The 21,238-nt window shown below is 44.4% G+C and overlaps 1 protein-coding gene across 1 annotated transcript in view; it reads right to left on the reverse strand.

Annotated features, from left to right (window-relative positions):
* LOC137645860 (G-patch domain and KOW motifs-containing protein-like) overlaps window positions 1–21,238 on the reverse strand; it is a 94,719-nt gene that overhangs the window by 48,255 nt on the left and 25,226 nt on the right. The window contains exon 2 of the mRNA XM_068378854.1: window positions 12,834–13,054. Within this exon, the coding sequence (XP_068234955.1) occupies window positions 12,834–13,054 (221 nt within the window). The remainder of the gene's footprint in view (window positions 1–12,833; window positions 13,055–21,238) is intronic.

Consider the following 21,238-nt stretch of genomic DNA (forward strand, 5'->3'; position numbering starts at 1 on the left):
ACACGGTGGTGTTCCCTGTTGATCTAACCTTTCTGATCGATTTTGTAAGGATTATTATGCAATCTCCAACTTCTTTCGCCTCTGGAAAGTTGAGTATTGATTCTTTAGTGTATAATTTTTAGCTCCTGTTCTACAGTGAAATTAAGAGTGATTTATTGTGTTAGGAGCTAGGCCTGTCACCGGAGGCGCCATGGGCGCTATCGTTCATTATGCATGTGTTATTTAGTTAGCAGAACGATCCAGGTCGTAATAGCACTAATAAATTATGAAAGCTATTTAGGCATAATTATACTAGTAAAGATATTTATTTTATGCATAATTTCCTCTTCCTTTGTCGATCGTATACGTTAGAGTTTCGGCAATTTAGGTAACCAAGATCTCGTCTTGCCTAGGCTACCTAGCCTAGGCGATGTAGTATACTTTCAGACATTATCGCCGTTTACCCTCATATATCGTTTTATTGATTCAATGGGAGATAGTACATCTCCTAGAATTATATAACTCGATACTTGTCCCTGTGGAGATTTAAGGGTAATCCCTTCTTCCCTCTGCGTGCCGCCGTAGGTGGCAACCCTTTCTGGTTTTGCCATAGAGTAGTTCATTACGGCTTGACAAGGCTAGGGCTTTTCTGTCTCCCACCTTTGCCAGCAGAGCCCAGCTTTGGTTTTAGACAGAATCTCAGAGTATTCAGTCTTTCAGCCGGCGGCAGAGCTACAGGGTGAGTAGTCAATCCCCTGCCGGCTTAGCCGCCGGCATAGGAGGCTAAGCCTCCCTAGGCCGCACCTGAAGTGATACTATGTTGCCGTCACCTTCTCCCCTGCGGTCTAGAAGACTATTCCTGTGTTGGCAGACCCTAGGCTGAAGAATAGAAAATCTTCTGCCGCCTAGGATGGCGCCGACACTGAAATCATGTTTCTCAGGTGTTGAGAGGCGGCGGCAATCCTGAAGCCGCCTCTTACACCATTTTGGCAGACCCTAGGCTGAAGAATAGATATTCTTCTGCCGCCTAGGATGGTGCCGATATCGAAACAGAGTTTCTTCCTTGTGTGGTAGCAGCGGCAACCTTGCCGCCTTCTTCCACACTTTATACAGGACCGTTTTTCCTGCCCCCTCTGTCCTTTAGCGATTACTTAGCCATGGCATTCCTTGTGGCTGTTGTCATGCAATCTCACCGCTTGCCGGATGGGTGGGGCTGGCCGGGCTCCTACATATGCAGCTGTTTAGCCACTCAGTCTTTCCCTTTTGGACATAAGGATTTGGGAAGGTTGTGCCAGCTATGGCAGCTGCCGGTAGGAGACTCTTCTGTCGCTGAAGGTTCTTCAGTCCTCCATTGGACTGCCATCCACAGTCCTGTAACCGGCAATGCCGGCAACGGATTCTGTGGCTGCATGGAAGCTTGAATGAAGCATTCTCCCCTTCCATTTGAACCTTCTTTCTGGAGGAAGGCAGTAAGGTGGTATACTTACATCCTTATTTACTGTATTGTAATAAGGCAGCCCTTCACTCCATACTTTCTCTCTCTCTATCAGCTAGCGCCACCAGGTACTAACCCGGCCGGCAGCATGCTGGCAGGGCCGGTGCCGTCAGGTATTTACTCAGCCGGCGGCAGGCCGACTGTACCATTTCCGCCAGGTATTAACTGGCCGGCGACATGCCGGCCGCCGTGTTAGCCCTGCCGGAAACATGCCGGCTGAACTACAGTATATGATTATACAGAAGTCAGTATATTTGCAGTACAGTATATACTGCAGATAGAAAACTATTATATATATTATAAAGTAGTTATTTCCAACATACCTTGGGTATCCTTGCCCAGTCTTTTGCTGGGACCAATCCTATATTGAAAGGATAGAATTCCTTCAATATTCTGATTAAAAATCAGTTTACAATTTACCCTACCATATTAAATGTTTTAGAAGGGTCAGTGATAGTACTCTTTCTATCCCTAAAGGTTAGAACCCTTATCTTTGAGTTTCCCTGATCAAGAAACTCTATAGTCTTAATATTGGAAGGGTGGGATAAACAAGTATGTGTCTTTTCTAATTTCTAGTCCAGTTGGCGACATGCCGGCCGGACCCGGCCGCCAGGTGTTAGCCATGCTGGCAACACACTGGCCGAACTACAGTATATGATTATACAGTAGCCAGTATATTTGCAATATAGTATATACTGCAAATAGAAAACTATAGTATTATTATACAGTAGTTAATTTCTATCATATTTTGTGTACCCTTGCACAGGCTTTTGCTGAGACCGAACATTTATTATAAGAATAGAATTCCTTCAATACTCTCATTGGAAATCAGCTACTATTTACCCCACAATATTAAATAATTAGAAGGGTCAGTGGCAGTGTACACTTTTTCTATCCCTAAAGGTTAGAATCCACCTCCTTCGAGTTGCCCTGATAAAGGAAACTCTTTATCTTTAATATTGGGGGGAGGTTACGGCAATTGGATGGAAGGGATACACAAATATGTGTCTTTCCCTATCTCTTTCTAGCTTACTATCTTAAGCTATAATGATTAAAATATGAATAAGTGCATATCTGTTTATCATGTGAGATAAACAATCGTATACTCATTTTGTTTTCCTTTCTTTACAGGAGGAACCCCAGATGAAATGCGATGCAGTCTTCTGCAATCTTAGGAGTAAGTACTTTTACGGTCATAAAGCATGCGGGTTTCATGTCCCCTGCAATATTATTACCGAATCCCTGCAATATTGGGACCATCAAGTCTGCAATATCTGCCGGGCCTTAGTGACCGAAGGTTTTGATGACACCAAGTCAATGGAGTCTAGGGATGCGGCACGTAAAAAACTACACAAATGGGTTAGAGGGTTCCAGAAGAACTCTCCGGGACCATACCTACCTAATGATAGGATGCGTAGCTTACTGTTTCCGAAAGATAGTACTGTAGTGAAATGGTGGTACCCCAAGCACGACTCGCACCTCCCTGCGTCCAGATTGCCATCGAGACCAAGGGCAGGAAGGCACCTCTGGAAGAAGATGACGATGTCGTGTCGGAATTCCCTCCGTCTGTGCCGGCCCCGCAGCCGTTACTCTTGACGTCTTCACCTTCTACCCCTCTATTAGACGAAATGAGCCACAAGCTGGCCCATCTTACAGATCTAATGGAGAACATTTGCAAACGAGGCGAAACAAGGGAAGAGAAATTCAAGAGAGAGCTCCGTGAAGCTCCACTCATCACCTCCCTAGGGTCATTCAAGTGACCCAGAGACCAAGACCTCTCGACATGCTCCAAAACCAATCCCTGGAGGTATGCGGAGCTTATGCCGATTTTGGACGGCAAACTCTACATCTCAGAGAAGATGGGAGCTGTCCCTTTAGACGACATCCAGTTTTGGCCAAGCTTCAACGCTTTCCCCGATTGCTTCATTCGACTGAAGCATGAACCAACGTCAGAAGAAGAGACAGAACTGAAGGAAGTCATGGTTTTCGACCACGATAAGGTACAGGCTCTCTTGTCAAGTAGCCTGAGAAAGGCGGATTACTCAGTGTCGAAAGTGTCCGCCTTGAGCAAAAAACACCCTAGCTTTCTTGCTCCTGCTTCAATAGCATTCCCCTTTAAGCGGAAGGCATTTAAATCTGTTGCCAAGGCAGTGGAGGCAAGCAAACCATGCCCTAGGAGTGCAGGCCTCTGTCACTAGCCTTGCCCATGCAGGAGAAGGATTGGAAGGAAGTCCACCTAACCTTCTCAGTAGGGAAACTGGACACTGACATCGCTGGACAACAGTTTAGCGAGAATCTCCCTAAACTTTCTGACTTTCTCTTATGTAAGAAACAAGAGACACAGAAGAGACTTGCGGCCTCTTTATCCCTACAAAACTACATAGAGATGTGTGCAGCCCAACAAAATACCCCAGACATGCTCATGGTCCTGGCCAAAATGCATATGGCCACCCTAGTAAAAGACCTATATGCTTTTATGAAGGCTAGGAGAGCCTGTAGAGAGTTCGTGTTCGCTGCTGCAACAGCGAAACATGAACCCAGGAAGCTGATATCTTCCAACATTTGGGGTAAAGACCTCTTTCCAAACGAAGTAGTCAAAGAGGTAGTCGAGAAAGCCACCACGGAGAATAGGAACCTTCTCTAGAAGTGGGGCATCTCTTTTAAAGAGGAAGTCTTCCCTGGATGTGGGTCCCCAACCTAAAAGGAAGACGAAGAAGTCTGGACCTTTTCCTCGGTCTGCTCAACAACTTCCCACAGTTTCTATGAACGCGATGCCCCAGGTAGGCGATTGAGGAGGTAAACCCTCCGATCAATCGAAGCAAGGACACGCTCCCGGTAGGAGGGAGGCTCCACCAATTTCAGGATCGTTGGACCTTCGATCCTTGGGCCCAAGGCCTAATCAAGATTGGGCTAGGATGAAAGTCCATCAAATTCCAGGGAAGGCTGTTTTGTGATCCCAAGAAGGACTCAAGAAAACTCAGAGTCATTCTGGACTTGTCGCCACTCAACAAGTTCATAAGAAACAGCAAGTTCAGGTTGTTAATCCTTCGACACATAAGGACCCTATTAGAAACAGTGGCGTTCACAGTCTCGATAGACCTGACAAATGCCTATTGGCATCTTCTAGTCAGTCGCCCCCTCTCCTCCTACCTAGGATTCAAATTACAGAAGATAGAGTATATTCTAAGAGACATACTCTTCGGACTAAACATAGTCCCAAGTATCTCCAAGAAATTGGCAGACGTAGTCGTGCAACAACCACGCCTAGAAACTGTTCAGGTAACAAAGTACCTGGACGAATGGCTGTTGCGGGCAGCACCCGAAGCGGCTAGTCTGCAAGCATCCAAAGAAGTAACCCAGTTCCTGGAACATCTGGGATGCAAAATTAACTTCAAGAAGTCTCGACTCTCTCCAGCTCAAAGGTTTCAATGGATGAAAAACCATAGGAACCCGAGGTCACATTGTCTTTCCTTTCTCTTAAGGAAGAAGAAGGAAATCGCAGGGTCGGTCAAGAGACTACTGTAATCCGTCAGGATTCCAAGACGCTAACAGGAAAGAGTACTGAACTCTCTCCAGTTCGCAGCAGTGACAGACCCAGTGCTAAGAGCACAGCTGAAAGATGCGTCAGGAGTCTGGAGAAGATACGCATCAAACGCTCAAAATCTAAAATGACCGATATCGGCCTTACTTTGATCACTTCTCAACCCATGGTTGAAGGCCAAGAGCCTAATAAGGACCGTGCCTTGCAACCACCTCTACCATCGATGATCATCCACATGGATGCCTCGACGGAAGAATGGGGATTTCACTCCCAGCAAAGGAAAGTCTAAGGGATTCGGTCATCTCTGTTCAAGGCCCTTCTCATCAACATTTTGGAAGCCATGGCAGTCCTTTTGATGTTGGAAAAACTCTCCCCATGCAGATCAGCCCTCATCAGGCTGATCTTGGACAGCGAAGTGATAGTGAGACGTCTGAACCGACAAGGCTCGAGATCGTCCCATTTAATCCACCTATCAGCAGTTCACTTATAAGTGATCCGCAATGTGACAGCGGATGCTCTACTCAGGCTCAAGCCGATAGAGTCAGAATGGGCCACAGACGCAGGCCCATTCTCTTCCATCTTGGAACAAGTCCCGGAACTGCAGAACGACTTCTTCATGACGAGCATCATCACGAAACTACCTCGATATGTAGCCCCATACGAGGACCCTCTAGACGAGATAACGGACGCCATGTCCCTAGTTTGGAATGGATGGACCTGGAATTTCCTGTTCCTTCCATTCAATCTCCTGCTAAAGGTCCTCAACAGGCTGAGATCCTTACAAGGAACAACAGCTCTAGTGGCTCCCAAATAGCCCAAGAGCAAAGGGTTCCCTCTAGTGAGGGAACCGAGGCTGAGGCTGGCCCTTGTACCGAACCCAGCACTATTTCAATGGGTTCAGAAGTTAATTGTCTTCGATTCATCACAGAGAACCAAAAAACTTCATTTCATGATTTTCTCGACTTAGTGGTTAAGAAAAGTTTTGAGATCTCAGAAGGCAGTAAAGATTTCTTAGAAGAATACAAGTCTAAGTTAAGTAGAAGACAATATGAATCGTCTTGGAAAAAGTGGGGTGCTTTTGTTAAAGCAAAAGGCCCAAAAGAAATTTCAATAGACTTCTGTCTGTCCTTCTTTATCCACTTTCATAATCAAGGTCTGGCAGCTAACACGATAAATACGTGTAAGTCAGCTTTGACTAGACCTCTTCTATATGCCTTTCAAGTGGATCTGACGAACGTAATATTTAACAAGATCCCAAAGGCATGTGCTAGACTTAGGCCTGCAGCTCCTCCGAAGCCCATTTCATGGTCTTTGGACAAGGTCCTACATTATGCTTCATTGGTGAACAATGAAGATTATTCTCTCAAGGATCTAACCCAGAAGGTTATTTTCCTGTTTGCTATAGCCTCAGGGGCTAGAGTTAGCGAAATAGTAGCCCTATCCAGACATGAGGGCCACATTCAGTTCACAGGAGAGGGAGAACTAAATCTCTTTCCTGATCCAGCTTTTCTCACTAAGAACAAGCTACCCACTAAGAGATAGGGTCCCTGGAGAATCTGCCCTCTGAAGGAAGATGTCTCTCTCTGTCCAGTAGAGTGTCTAAAGGTCTATCTTTGTAGAACTTCTGACTTCAGGGGAGGACAGCTCTTCAAAGGAGAAACCTCAGGATCAAACTTATCCCTAAAACAACTGAGGGCGAAGCTCACCTACTTCATTCGCAGACCAGATCCTGACAGTACACCCGCAGGTCATGATTCAAGGAAAATTTCTTCATCACTGAACTTTTTTCAGTATATGGACTTAAGACGTCATCCTAAGTATTCTACAAACACTACGCTAAACAAGTCCACGAACTGAAGCATTATGCAGTGGCGGCAGGTAGTGTATTAAAACCTGTCGTCTAGTGCTACGATGAACAGTTAATTGATTGGGACTATCAATTAGGGTGAAAACGTGTTGTCACTTCCAGTGCGATACCTTTTAAGAGAGTGTCACCATGGTGACACTAAGACTCTTCAAAATCTAAGGTGTAGAATTATACAGATAACACTTGTGCCGTGTGTACATAGTATACAGTACAGTGTTGATAATAGACAACACTTACAGAATTTATATTGAAAAATTTATCAAAATTTTCAGTTTTACATTAGTACTCATTATTTCTTCCATGTCATGGAGGGAAAAATATTTTCTGTATACGTTGCAAGTATAATTCCTCTAACTCGTTACATTCATTACACTCGTTTTCCATTTAGTAATTTATTCGAAATAAATGTCTATTAGAATGTAATTGCATCCTATTTCGCCCTGCAATTTGCACATTAAATATACCAGAGTTCTCTTACTTATTTATTTAAGTAAACCTTATATCATTGTATACTTACAAAACGGATTTTGAGCGAAGCGAAAAATCTATTTTTGGGTGAGATAGCCATGTCGTCCTGATGGAAGGTTCCTATAAGTAGCTTCCTAAGGGATATTTAACTACAGTAATATTCCAAGAGAATTTACCTTTAGGTCTCCAGAATTCTAACTCCTGGCGCGAATATCCTTAAAATTTCTCTTAAGGATATCGCATAAATCAGGGGACGTATATCTTGATAAGGCACATGGCAATCTTCACCCCAAACAGCGTTTTCGCTTCGAGGGGGAAAGTGGGAAATTTTGAAGGGGAGCCAATATCAAGGTTACCCTTCCTCCTTTACTACTTCGAGTATCCAGATGGCGCTGTACGTCGCCGCCATGTTTATTTCTTGTAGCGTTGAGCAAGGTGCTACAGATATAGTAGTTTCGGGAGGGATCCTGCCAAGGCCTTTCCTATAGAAAAGGAGGGCGGGTCCATTAGGACAACATGGCTATCTCACCCAAAAAATAGATGTCGTCCTGATGGAAGGTTACCAGAGAATTATTTAGAAAGTACTGTATCTGTGGATTTTCCAAATGTGCCTTAACCTCAGGACAATTATTCCTTGGTCATCCAGACCATAGAAACATATGACGTTACCGTTATACGTCACTACTGTACTGCTAATCATAAACCATGTTAGTGCTTCCTGCCCCTTGCAGAGAAGAGTCATACTAGACATAGGAAAGAAGTCTCAAGGTTTGCATATACCATATGAACAAACATAGCATTAAGAGCATACAGGTCTTGCTGTATGCGTAGCAAGGTAAAGTTTGTACTCATATAAGAACAAAGGTATTAGCTATATATCATGTTCGTATAACTATATGCATATTATTAAAGAAAATAATACTCCGACATATTTTATCAAATTCAATTTTAGGGCGAAATAAGATGCAAATACACATTAAGTATTTGTTGGTAATAAATAACCAGCAAAATCAACATACATAACATACATACATACATATACCAAAGGCTCTTCCCCCAATTTTGGGGGGTACCCGACATCAACAAGAAACAAAACAAAAAAGGGGACCTCTACTCTCTACGTTCCTCCAGCCTAACCAGGGACTCAGCCGAGTTCAGCTGGTACTGCTAGGGTGCCACAGCCCAACCTCCCACATTTCCACCACATATGAAGCTTCATACTGCTGAGTCCCCTACTGCTGCTACCTCCGCGGTCATCTAAGGCACCGGAGGAAGCAGCAGGGCCTACCGGAACTGCGTCACAATCGCTCGCCATTCATTCCAATATCTAGCACGCTCTCTTGCCTCTCTCACATCTATCCTCCTATCACCCAGAGCTTTCTTCACACCATCCATCCACCCAAACCTTGGCCTTCCTCTTGTACTTCTCCCATCAACTCTTACATTCATCACCTTCTTTAGCAGACAGCCATTTTCCATTCTCTCAACATGGCCAAACCACCTCAACACATTCATATCCACTCTAGCCGCTAACTCATTTCTTACACCCGTTCTCACCCTCACCACTTCGTTCCTAACCCTATCAACTCGAGATACACCAGCCATACTCCTCAGACACTTCATCTCAAACACATTCAATAATGTTAATAAATGCAATAAGAAACATGTTCTACAATCAAAGCCCAGAAAATGTTTATTTCACCTGAAAGGGAAAACGTGTTAGGGCCACTGAAACTGAAAATTTATTAAATTTTCTAATAGGCATTTCTGTAATATTGATTGTCTCTTCACACTCTGTAAGAACACACGGCACAAGTGTTATCCCTATGTTTCTTCACCTTAATAACTAGAACAGTCCATAGTGTCACCTTGGTGACACTTATTTTAAAGTATTGCACTGTGAAGTGTCAACACCTTCACCCTTACTTTGACAGTCCCAATCAATTCACTGTTCCTCGCAGCGCTAGACGAAAGGTTTTAGTACACTACTTGCCGCCGCCACCACAAAGCGTTTAAACTCTTGCACTTGCTTTGCATAGTGTTTGAAGAACACTCTGGATGACTTCCATCCAGTGTATGAGCAAAGACGCTCAAAGTCCATGTATTGGAAGAAATTCAATGACAAAGCAACTTTTCTCAGATCATGACCTGCGGGTGTACTGTCAGGATCCGCTCTGCGAATGAAATAGGTGATCTTCGCCCTTAGTTGTTTTAGGGATAGGTTAGACCCCGAGGTTTCTCCTTTAAAGAGCTGTCCTCCCCTGAAGTCGGAAGTCCTACGAAGATAGACCTTTAGATACTCCATCGGACACAGCGAGACATCTTCCTTCAGAGGGCAGATTCTCCAGGGACCCCACCTTTTGGTAGGTAGCTCGTTCTTGGCGAGAAATGTTGGGTCAGGAAAGAGATTCAGTTCTCCCACTTCTGTGAACTGAATATGGCCCTTATCTCTGGATAGGGCCACTATTTCACTAACTCTGGCCCACGAGGCTAGAGCAAACAAGAATATAACTTTTTGGCTTTTGGGTTAAGTCTTTCAGAGAGCAATCCTCATTGTTCACTGTTGAAGCAAAGTGTAGGACCTTATCCAATGACCATGAAATGGGCTTCGAAGGGGCTGCAGGCCTAAGTTTCGCGCACACCTTAGGGATCTTGTTAAAGATTTCGTTTGACAAGTCTACTTGGAAGGCGTATAGCAGAGGTCTAGTTATGGCTGATTTACACGTCGTTATCGTATTGGCTGCTAAACCTTGTTTATGAAGGTGGATAAAGAAGGATAAATGAAGTCCATTGAGATATCTTTTGGTCCTTTTGCCTTGATGAAAGCAACCCACTTCTTCCAAGATGATTCATATTGTCTTTTACTAGACAGACTTATATTCTTCTAAGAAGTCTATACTGTCTCTCAAGATCCTAAACCTTTTCTTTACTGCTAAGGAGAGAAAATCATGAGATGAAGGTTTTGGGTTTTTTATGATGAAGTGAAGACAGTCGACTTCTGTACTTGTTGAGTCAGTACTGGGTCAGGCAGAGGGACCAGCCTCGGGTTCAGTTCCAATACTAGAGGGAACCAATTGCTCTTTCGCCACTTGGGAGCCACTAGAGCTGCCATTTCCTGAAAGGATCTCAGCTTGTTGAGGACCTTCATCACGAGGTTGGTTGGAGGGAACAGATAAATCCAGTTCCATTTGTTCCAGTCAAGGGACATGGCGTCCACCGCTTCCGCTAGAGGGTCCTCGTATGGGGCCACATAACGAGGTAGCTTCTTGTTGTCGCCCGTCGCGAAGAGGTCGATCTGCAGTTCTGGGACTTGACGTAAAATGAAGGAGAATGATCCTGCGTTTAGGGACCACTCTGACTCTATCGGCGTGAGCCTGAATAGAGAGTCTGCTGTCATATTGCGGAACCCTTGAAGGTGAACTGCTGACAAATGCCATCTCTTCTTTTCCGCTAGGCGGAAGATGGCCAACATCACTTGGTTGATTTGGGGTGATCTCGAACCTTGACGATTTAAAAATCTCACTATCACCTCGCTGTCCAGGATCAGTCTTATGTGGACTGAATGGCGAGGGGACAGTTTCTTCAGCGTGAGAAAAACTGCCATGGCTTCCAAAATGTTGATGTGGAAGGTCTTGAATAGAGAAGACCAAGTCCCTTGGACTTCCCATTGGTGGGAGTGACCTCCCCATCCTTCTTTTGATGCGTCCGTATGGATGATGACTGAAGGTAGAGGTGGTTGCAAGGGCACGGACCTCTTCAGGTTCTTGGCCTTCGACCATGGGTTGAGAAGTGATCGTAGTCGAGTCGGTATTGGTCTTCTTAGATCTTTTCGAGCGTTTGATGCGTATCTTCTCCAGACTCCTGATGCATCTTTTAGTTGTGCTCTTAGCACCGGGTCTGTCACTGATGCAAACTGAAGAGAACCCAGTACTCTCTCCTGCTGGCGTCTTGATATCCTGTCGGATTTCCATAGTCTCTTGACAGATCCCGCTATCTCTCCCCTCTTCCTTGGGGGAATGGAGAGATGGTGTGACTTTAGGTTCCAATGTATTCCTAGTCATTGAAACTCTTGAGCTGGAGATAATCGAGACTTCTTGACGTTGATCTTGATGCCAGATGTTCCAGGAATTGGATCACTTTCTTGGATGCTTGCACGCACTCCGTCCCGGATGCTGCCCACACCAGCCAGTCGTCCAGGTAGGCTACTATCTGGACACCTTCTAGGCATAGTTGTTGAACGACTGCATCTGCAAGCTTTGTAAAAATCCTTTGGGGCTATATTTAGTCCAAAGGTCATGGCTCTGAAGACGTATTTCTTCTTCTGTAGCCTGAATCCTAGGTAGGATACTCCAAAATCAAACCATTGTTCTCTAGTCTTGGGTGGTGCCATAGCCTCTGTACCATGGTCTTCCACTGTCATGGGTTAGAGTTCTCTTGCTTGAGGGTACACTCGTGCACACTGTTTTATCTCTGGATGATGAGCTGCAGCAAGGAGTCCTTGGAGGGTGAACCCGGAAGTCCCAAGGATGACCATACATGTTAAAAAGAAGACATAGATAAGGGCTCACTCGGGGGAGAGGTGGGGCTGCTTCGCTAGGGGAAGCTAAACCATCTCTCGAGGACCGGGGTTGGCCACAAATAAAAGGGTCTACGCTACTACTCAATGGTCTCTCGGAAGAGACCGAACGAGTAGGAGCTTTGGAGGAAGATCGGGAGACGGAAGAAGAGGCCTTGGATTTTTTCCCCTTCGAAGAAACCTTTGAAGAAGAAATATCACATTTAGACTTCTTCCGTCGTCGCCCAAATCTCTCCCACTGGGAGGCAAACCACTCCCAACACTCACTTCACTGATTGTTACTATCACACTGTTGACCTCTGCAGGCAGGACATAGGGTGTGGCGATCGGTCTCTACGGCCGACATAACGGTTCCACAGGGCCGGCCATCGAGTCCAGGGCAGGTAAGCATGGTCGCAGAAGTCAACACACACACACACACTAACACAAAGAAAAATCACAAAAGAATTAATGGTAGTCCAATAATAAAGGTGAAGGATGAGGAATGGCAATAACCATGCACCATCAGAGCCAGAAGCAAAGTGAGCTAAATTACCAGTGTGTGAGTGGGAGCAGTAGCAAGCTACCCACCCCCTACCCCCGCTAACTAACAGTATGGGTAGTTAACCCTCGCTAAATTTCAATGGCTCGTCATTTCAGCTTTGCAGAAAGTAATGCCCCTAAATAAATAGCGTAGGTTTGTATTCAAGTATTTGTGCCTTTGATTTGATTAAACAAATGATTTTAATTTTTCAGATACTGAACCACAAACAGATTTTAATACTGAATTCATTCAATCTTGGCAACAATTACCAAAAAGGATATTAATTCATGATGTGTGAAAAATAATATCATTCATGTTTTCTAGATCCTGTATCCAACTTGTACAGTACTGATGCTTAATTTTAATGTGAAAGTTGCTAGATACCTTCCAATATTGCAGCTTCTGCTTGTTCATCCAGAGTTAAAACTTTTTCCACTTTAGGACCTTCTTCCACATCATCTTTAGACTTATTTGGAGTAGAATCATTTACCTCTTGAAGTTTTCCATCTTTACCAAGTTTTTTTTCAGCCAATTTTCTCAATATTCCAAGCCGGTCTGTTGAAATCAAAGGAATAACTAGCTCTGGTTCCTTTGGTTTGGCATCCCTGAAAAAGAAATCCTTATAATTATGTACCAAACTTTAAAATCAAAATTGCTTTATAAAAAGTGTATATCCTTAAGTAAGTTTTAAATCTATGCCCCCTGTGGCCACGGGGGCATATAAAAATTAGAATAGCGCCAACGTTATCCCTGCGTGTCGTAAGAGGGGACTAAAAGGGACGGGACGAGGGGGCTGGGAACCCCCTCTCCTGTAAAAAATTCCTGCGAGACATCGACAAGGAGCGGGTGTAAGAAATGAGTTAGCGGCTAGAGTGGATATGAATGTGTTGAGGTGGTTTGGCCATGTTGAGAGAATGGAATATGGTTGTCTGCTAAAGAAGGTGATGAATGCAAGAGTTGAGGGGAGAAGTACAAGAGGAAGGCCGAGGTTTGGGTGGATGGATGGTGTGAAGAAAGCTCTGGGTGATAGGAGGATAGATGTGAGAGAGGCAAGAGAGCGTGCTAGAAATAGGAATGAATGGCGAGCGATTGTGACGCAGTTCCAGTAGGCCCTGCTGCTTTCTCCGGGGCCTTAGATGACCGCGGAGGTAGCAGCAGTAGGGGAGTCAGCATTATGAAGCTTCATCTGTGGTGGAAATGTGGGAGGTTGGGCTGTGGCACCCTAGCAGTACCAGCTGAACAAGGTTGAGTCCCTGATTAGGCTGAAGGAACATAGAGAGTAGAGGTCCCCTTTTTGTTTTGTTTCATTGTTGGTGTCGGCTACCCACCAAAATTGGGGGAAGTGCCTTGGTATATAGATAGAAGTTTTAAATCTTAATGACAAAAATGTTATTTTGATAATAAAATAAATTTTTGAATATACTTACCCGGTGATTATAATAGCTGCAACTCTGTTGCTCGACAGAAAAACTCTACGTAAAAATTCGCCAGCGATCGCTACACAGGTAGGGGGTGTACTCAACAGCGCCATCTGTCGTTCAGATACCCAGTACTCATTGTAAACAAAGAACTCAATTTTCTCCTCGGTCCACTGTGTCTCTATTGGGGAGGAAGGGAGGGTCCTTTAATTTATAATCACCGGGTAAGTATATTCAAAAATTTATTTTATTATCAAAATAACATTTTTCAATATTTAACTTAGCCGGTGATTATAATAGCTGATTCACACCCAGGGAGGTGGGTAGAGACCAGCAAAATATGTTTACATCATATGAGCTAAGAATTTTTATTTCATTTTAGAAGTTATCAAAATAACTAAACAAAATAAATAGGTACCTGGTAAGGAAGTCGACTTGAACAATTACTCTGCCTTTTTAAGTACGTCTTCCTTACGGAGCCTCGCGATCCTCTAGGATGCTGAGCGACCCCTAGGAGCTGAAGTATCAAGGGTTGCAACCCATACAACAGGACCTCATCAAAACCTCTAATCTAGGCGCTTCTCAAGAAATGACTTTGACCACCCGCCAAATCAACTAGGATGCGAAAGGCTTCTTAGCCTTCCGGACAACCCAAAAACAATAAAAACATTTCAAGAGAAAGATTAAAAAGGTTATGGAATTAGGGAATTGTAGTGGTTGAGCCCTCATCCACTACTGCACTCGCTGCTACAAATGGTCCCAGAGTGTAGCAGTTTTCGTAAAGAGACTGGACATCCTTAAGATAAAAAGACGCGAACACTGACTTGCTTTTCCAATAGGTTGCGTCGATTATACTTCGCAGAGATCTATTTTGTTTAAAGGCCATGGAAGTTGCGACAGCTCTAACTTCGTGTGTCCTTACCTTCAGCAAAGCTTGGTCTTCCTCATTCAGATGGGAATGAGCTTCTCGTATTAACAGTCTGATAAAATAGGATAAAGCATTCTTAGACATAGGCAAAGATGGTTTCTTAACTGAACACCATAAAGCTTCAGACGGGCCTCGTAAAGGTTTAGTTCGTTTTAAATAGAACTTAAGAGCTCTTACAGGGCATAAGACTCTTTCTAGTTCATTTCCAACCATACGATAAGCTTGGAATATCGAACGATTTTGGCTAAGGTCGAGAAGGCAGCTCGTTTTTGGCTAGAAAACCAAGTTGTAGAGAACATGTAGCCGTTTCAGATGAGAATCCGATGTTCTTGCTGAAGGCATGAATCTCACTGACTCTTTTAGCTGTGGCTAAGCATACCAAGAAAAGAGTCTTTAAGGTGAGATCTTTCAGGGAGGCTGATTGTAGCGGCTCGAACCTGTCTGACATAAGGAATCTTAGTACCACGTCTAAATTCCAACCAGGTGTAACCAAACGACGCTCCTTCGTGGTCTCAAAAGACTTAAGGAGGTCCTGTAGATCTTTATTGTTGGAAAGATCTAAGCCTCTGTGACGGAAGACTGATGCCAACATGCTTCTGTAACCCTTGATAGTGGGAGCTGAAAGAGATCGTTCTTTCCTCAGATATAAGAGAAAGTCAGTTATTTGAGTTACAGAGGTACTGGTCGAGGATACGGATACTGACTTGCACCAGTTTCGGAAGATTTCCCACTTCGATTGGTAGACTCTAAGGGTGGATGTTCTCCTTGCTCTAGCAATCGCTCTGGCTGCCTCCTTCGAAAAGCCTCTAGCTCTCGAGAGTCTTTCGATAGTCTGAAGGCAGTCAGACGAAGAGCGTGGAGGCCTTGGTGTACCTTCTTTACGTGTGGCTGACGTAGAAGGTCCACCCTTAGGGGAAGTGTTCTGGGAACGTCTACTAGCCATCGAAGTACCTCGGTGAACCATTCTCTCGCGGGCCAGAGGGGAGCAACTAGCGTCAACCTTGTCCCTTCGTGAGAGGCGAACTTCTGCAGTACCTTGTTGACAATCTTGAACGGAGGGAATGCATATAGATCTAGATGTGACCAATCTAGGAGAAAGGCATCTATATGAACTGCTGCTGGGTCCGGGATTGGTGAGCAAAATATTGGGAGCCTCTTGGTCATCGAGGTTGCGAAGAGATCTATGGTTGGCTGGCCCCAGGTGGCCCAAAGTCTCTTGCATACATCCTTGTGGAGGGTCCATTCTGTTGGAATTATTTGTCCCTTCCGACTGAGACAATCTGCCATGACATTCAAGTTGCCTTGGATGAACCTCGTTACTAGTGATAAGTTTAGACCTTTTGACCAGGTGAGGAGGTCCCTTGCGATCTCGTACAACGTCAGAGAGTAGGTCCCTCCTTGCTTGGAGATGTACGCCAAAGCCGTGGTGTTGTCCGAGTTCACCTCCACCACTTTGCCTTGAAGGAGAGACCTGAAGCTTTTCCAGGCCAGACGTACTGCCAGTAGCTCCTTGCAGTTGAAATGCATTGTCCTTTGACTCGAGTTCCATATTCCCGAGCATTCCCGACCGTCTAATGTCGCACCCCAGCCTACGTCCGATGCGTCCGAGAAGAGAACGTGGTTGGGAGTCTGAACAGCCAGGGGAAGACCCTCTCTTAGGTTGATATTGTCCTTTCACCAAGTCAGACAAGACTTTATCTTTTCGGAAACCGGGATCGAGACCGCTTCTAGCATCTTGTCCTTTTTCCAGTGAAAAGCTAGATGGTATTGAAGAGGACGGAGGAGTAGTCTTCCTAGTGACACAAATTGATCCACGGATGACAGTGTCCCTACCAGACTCATCCACAGCCTGACTGAGCAGCGTTCCTTCTTCAGCATCTTCTGGATGGATGGCAGGGCTGGGGGCTGATCGTCTTGTTGTTCAGCAACGTCCTCATCAGAGGGTTCCTCATCCGAAACTGATGAGGAAACGGCAACGGAGTGGGCAACGTCTGGCTCGCTGAATCCGGTCGCACTGGTGGATGCGTGACGGAGCCGGACGCAATATCATGGAACTGCTGCACAGTCTGTGAACTGTCAACAACCATGGGTGCGCGAGGAAGCACAGCGTCAACCCGAGACTGTCTAGACCGTCTGGGTTGTGCAGTCAACACCCTACCGGGTTGCTGAGGTTGACGCACTGCGTCAAAACAAGTCACCTCTGCTGGTTGTTGAACGTCCTGAACGTCAACAACCACCTCCGAGCGTCGCTTAACGTCAACGTGCGGCTGGCAACCCACACTGGGTCGCATCAGTGGAGGAACCACCTCAACTGGCAGACGCGAGTAGGTTACCTCAGCGTCAACAGGGCGCACAAACGACCGGTTGGAAGGTTGTTGGCCAGAAGGTTCTTCTCCGCATTTAAGTCCTCTATCAAGGACGCAAGCTTGGACTGCATGTCTTGCAGCAAAGCCCATTTAGGGTCTACGGGAGCAGGTGTGGCAACAGACGGGGTTAGCGACTGAGGCGGAACCGTTTACCATCCCTGAAAGCCTTGTTATGCGTGACATAATAGTACAGCAAAACTTCAAAGGCTCGACAGCAGCTGTGAAGTTGACCTGTAAACAACTTGGAGCGTCTCCTGGCTAGGCGCCAGGGAGAGTCTACCAGAATTGAGAAGTCTATCTGGGCAGAGGCATGAACTCCCAAGCCGAGAACTTCTCTCGTGTCATATCAGACTCTCGCTCTATAAACCAGTTTAAAAGAAGGGAAAGCAAAGGCTGTATCCCCCAAACTCCTCCTGGTGAAAAACCAGTCGCCTAGCCAACGTAACGCTCTCTAGGAGAGCGAGAGAGCACTAGCTTAAAAACAACGGCTTCGAAGTAGCTAGGCCTAGTGTAAGCTCTGACGTTTAGGCGAACGAGGAGCAGCAGTTACAAAAAGATCCGGACGAAGATCCTTAAAAAAAATCATCATGATTTAATTAAAGTCCATAGGAGGCTAAGCAGCTTTAGGCTCCTCTCCATCTGACAGTCCTCAAGGGAATATCAGTAGGAGGGAGAACAGCAACTTCCTCATCTACAGGAACCTTGTCCGATAAAAGCTGAGTCTCTCACTGGTGCATTAGTAGTGGACCAGAACGCAACGTCATGTAACTGCTTGACAGTCTGTGAACTGTCAACAACTGAACTGTCAACCACAACAGGTGCGTGAGGACGCACAGCGTCCACTCGAGACTGCTTTGACTGCCTAGACTGAGCAGTCAAAACAACTCTAGAATGCGGAGGTTGATGCACAGCGTCAAAACAAGTCAACTCCGATTGTTAGTGAACGTCTTGAACGTCAACAGGAGCATCAGCCAGTGGCCTAACGTCCAAATGCGGCTGAAAAACCACACGAGACCGCATCGAGTGTGGTTCTAAACAACCTGACTGGCGTGACTAAGCTACGCCAACGTCAACAGTAAGCACAAAGGAACGTTAGGTTGGCTGAAAGCCAGGATATCGATGAGATAAACGGCTAGACTCAACGGACTAATCGGCAGAATAGTCTTCCATAAGGGAGGCAAGCATATACTGCATGTTTTGCCATACAACCCCTTAAGGATCAACGTAAATGGTTGTGGTAATAGACGAGGGTAACGTCTGTGACCGCAACACTTTGCCAACAAAAAAAGACTCTCGGAGTCTGTGTTACGCTTTTGTTAGGCGGCGAGCAGTTATCCGATGACTGCATAGGGTCAGAGCTGTCCTAATGGCTGTAACCAGGACGCTGGACCTGTCCTGAAAGGACTGACTTTCGCTTAAGGGCTTCGAAACCTTGTGACAGGTTTCTTATGCGAAAAGCCTACGGATGGCGAGGAGAAACAACGTCTCTCTCGTCTTATGGTAGGGGAGATCTTGGTAAGATACACCCGATACCATAGAGGGAAAACGTCTGTTCGTTGGTCAAGGCCTCTCGAACCCATAAGTCGTTTGACATTACTTCTCCCCTGGGCTTGGGAGCTTGTAAGAGGTCCCGGACTAGGTGAACGACAGGCACGAACAGACGAACCCTCGGACGCAACACTGTAACCGGACGCAACACTGTAACACTTTGCGCATATCACTTTATCACTTCGATTTTCTGTTTTGCACTAATTTCTACCTGAAACACGCAATTCTACCTTTCATTAAAAGGTAGTAATTGCGAAATTAGTCGTATAATGCAAGCTCATAATACCAGCAAAAAACAGAAAACATATTTTAAGATAAAAAGAAAAATCAGTGGCTGGGAAAGAGACTAAACACTAGTTCATATAACTACGTTTTCAATCTCTCACCGCACATAGCCTGGGGACGAGAATAAAAACCTAAAAACGTTTTATCCTTCCTCCCCGTACAGCGACTAGGGACGCGAGTAACACAAGAACAACGTTACCCGCTTGAACGGAACGTTTTCTCTCCTCTCTCTCCCTCTGTCTCTATCTCTCTCTCTCTTTCTCTCTTAATTTCGCACCTAAGAGAAGAGCCCAATTATATTTCGTCAAAAAAACATGTTATTTGACTAAAGGAAAAAACTGAAAGGTTTTTCAAATAAAAAGTTCCTTTAAATTAGAATTTAAAACATTTAAGCTAAGAAAGAATGAACAAAACGTCAGAATCGATTTACTCTTACTGCAAAGTGAAACCGTGATACACTCTCTCTCTATCGTAACGATAGAGCGCATGTTGAACGTCCTGAACGTCAACAACTGCGTAGCATAAAAAACTAAACGTTAGTTCATCTTTGAAAACAGTACGAAGACTATCAAAGAAATTCTTTCATAAAATATTACATTTAAAAAGTTTTAAAACCTTAGCTCTTTAAAAGCTAAAGACGATATAAAGGGCTCAACGTTGATTAACTTCGGTTTCCAAGTTAGGACCGCCTACTCTCAGGCTCTGCCTTTTTAAGTACGTTATATAAACAAAGCATTAAAATTTATTTTTATATGTTTATAAAAAATGGAAAGTTAATCGAAGAGGCCTAATAAAGGCGGAGAGATATAAAATATAGAGGAAAATCTATAACGTGATAAGATAATTACTAAAAGCCTAAACACACTTCCGTCTAAGGGAAGGGTCGGCCATTTAAAAGTGAAAGAAAGTCCATACTCTCTTTGTCACCATAATTAAATCTATCCAAAACGAGTTCAAGTTTTAAGATGAAGATAAAACACCTGCATAGCGAAAGCTCAAAACTAGAATAGTGTACTTCACCAAATAGTTGTGAAAACAAATCCAGTTAGCAACAGCGAATTAGTAGGTCTTGCCGGTAGCCCGACAGAGAGAAAATTGAGTTCTTTGTTTACAATGAGTACTGGGTATCTGAACGACAGATGGCGCTGTTGAGTACACCCCCTACCTGTGTAGCGATCGCTGGCGAATTTTTACATAGAGTTTTTCTGTCGAGCAACAGAGTTGCAGCTATTATAATCACCGGCTAAGTTAAATATTGAAAATTTACTTATACCAATAAGTAAGTCTTACCCAATATTCAGTGTACTATAAACTTTGAAAAGTTCAGCTTTGGTTGACAAACTGAAAAAAATTAGATTAGTAGAGGAATTGTATGATTACCTCTTCCATATCTTGATACTAATACAATACAGTATACAGTGGTCATTATGCCGAAAAAACTCATTGTTGCCTTGTCAAGCCAAGCAAAGGGTTGCTATTTGTGTGTGTGGTACCATGTTCAGTACTGTAGTGTATTCTTTTGCTCCTTTTATCAGGGCTCTTGATGGTAGAGTGACTCTATTAGCTTTTTAACTCAAGATACTATATATATCTTTTGAAATGAGATATTGTACTATAGTCTGTTATAAGAATAGTATACAGTACATAACATATGCATTGCATATTGAGAGAAAGTGTAGTGTATAATTGAGGATAGATTCAATGATTACAGTGTAGGGATCTCCCAGATCAAAGAGTAAAATTATAGACTATACGAGAGTATACTGTACTAAATACAGTAGAGTATAAAGAAAAAAAAAGTGGGTGAAGTACATTAAGAATAATGCTTCCTGTTCATCGGATGGTAGCCTAGCTAGATATCCTATTTCGGTCAATGTTTAAAAGTTTAAAGGCTGCTTATAAATGGTTGAGGCAAGGGATAGAGACAATGCCCTAGCTAGCAGGATAATACCCTAAAGACTGATCATATATACATATGATCAGAGCACAATCCCCTCTCCACCCAACTAAGACATAGGAGTGGCGGCTAAGGAGTAGCAGCCAGGCAGTGGCTGCTGAAGGCTAACCAGGTAGACATATACGCTCCCCAAACTACCCATCCTTAGATCATGAGGATAGTGAGGTTACAGACACTACAAAAACTACCAAGGTTGAATGGGACTCAAACCCCGCAGATCGACAGGCAGGGATGTTTCCAACAAGATACCACACCCTGTTACCATAATACTGTAAAATGATAAATTT

The sequence above is a fragment of the Palaemon carinicauda genome, chromosome 8 (genome assembly GCF_036898095.1).
Source record: "Palaemon carinicauda isolate YSFRI2023 chromosome 8, ASM3689809v2, whole genome shotgun sequence".
NCBI classification, from domain to species: domain Eukaryota; kingdom Metazoa; phylum Arthropoda; class Malacostraca; order Decapoda; family Palaemonidae; genus Palaemon; species Palaemon carinicauda.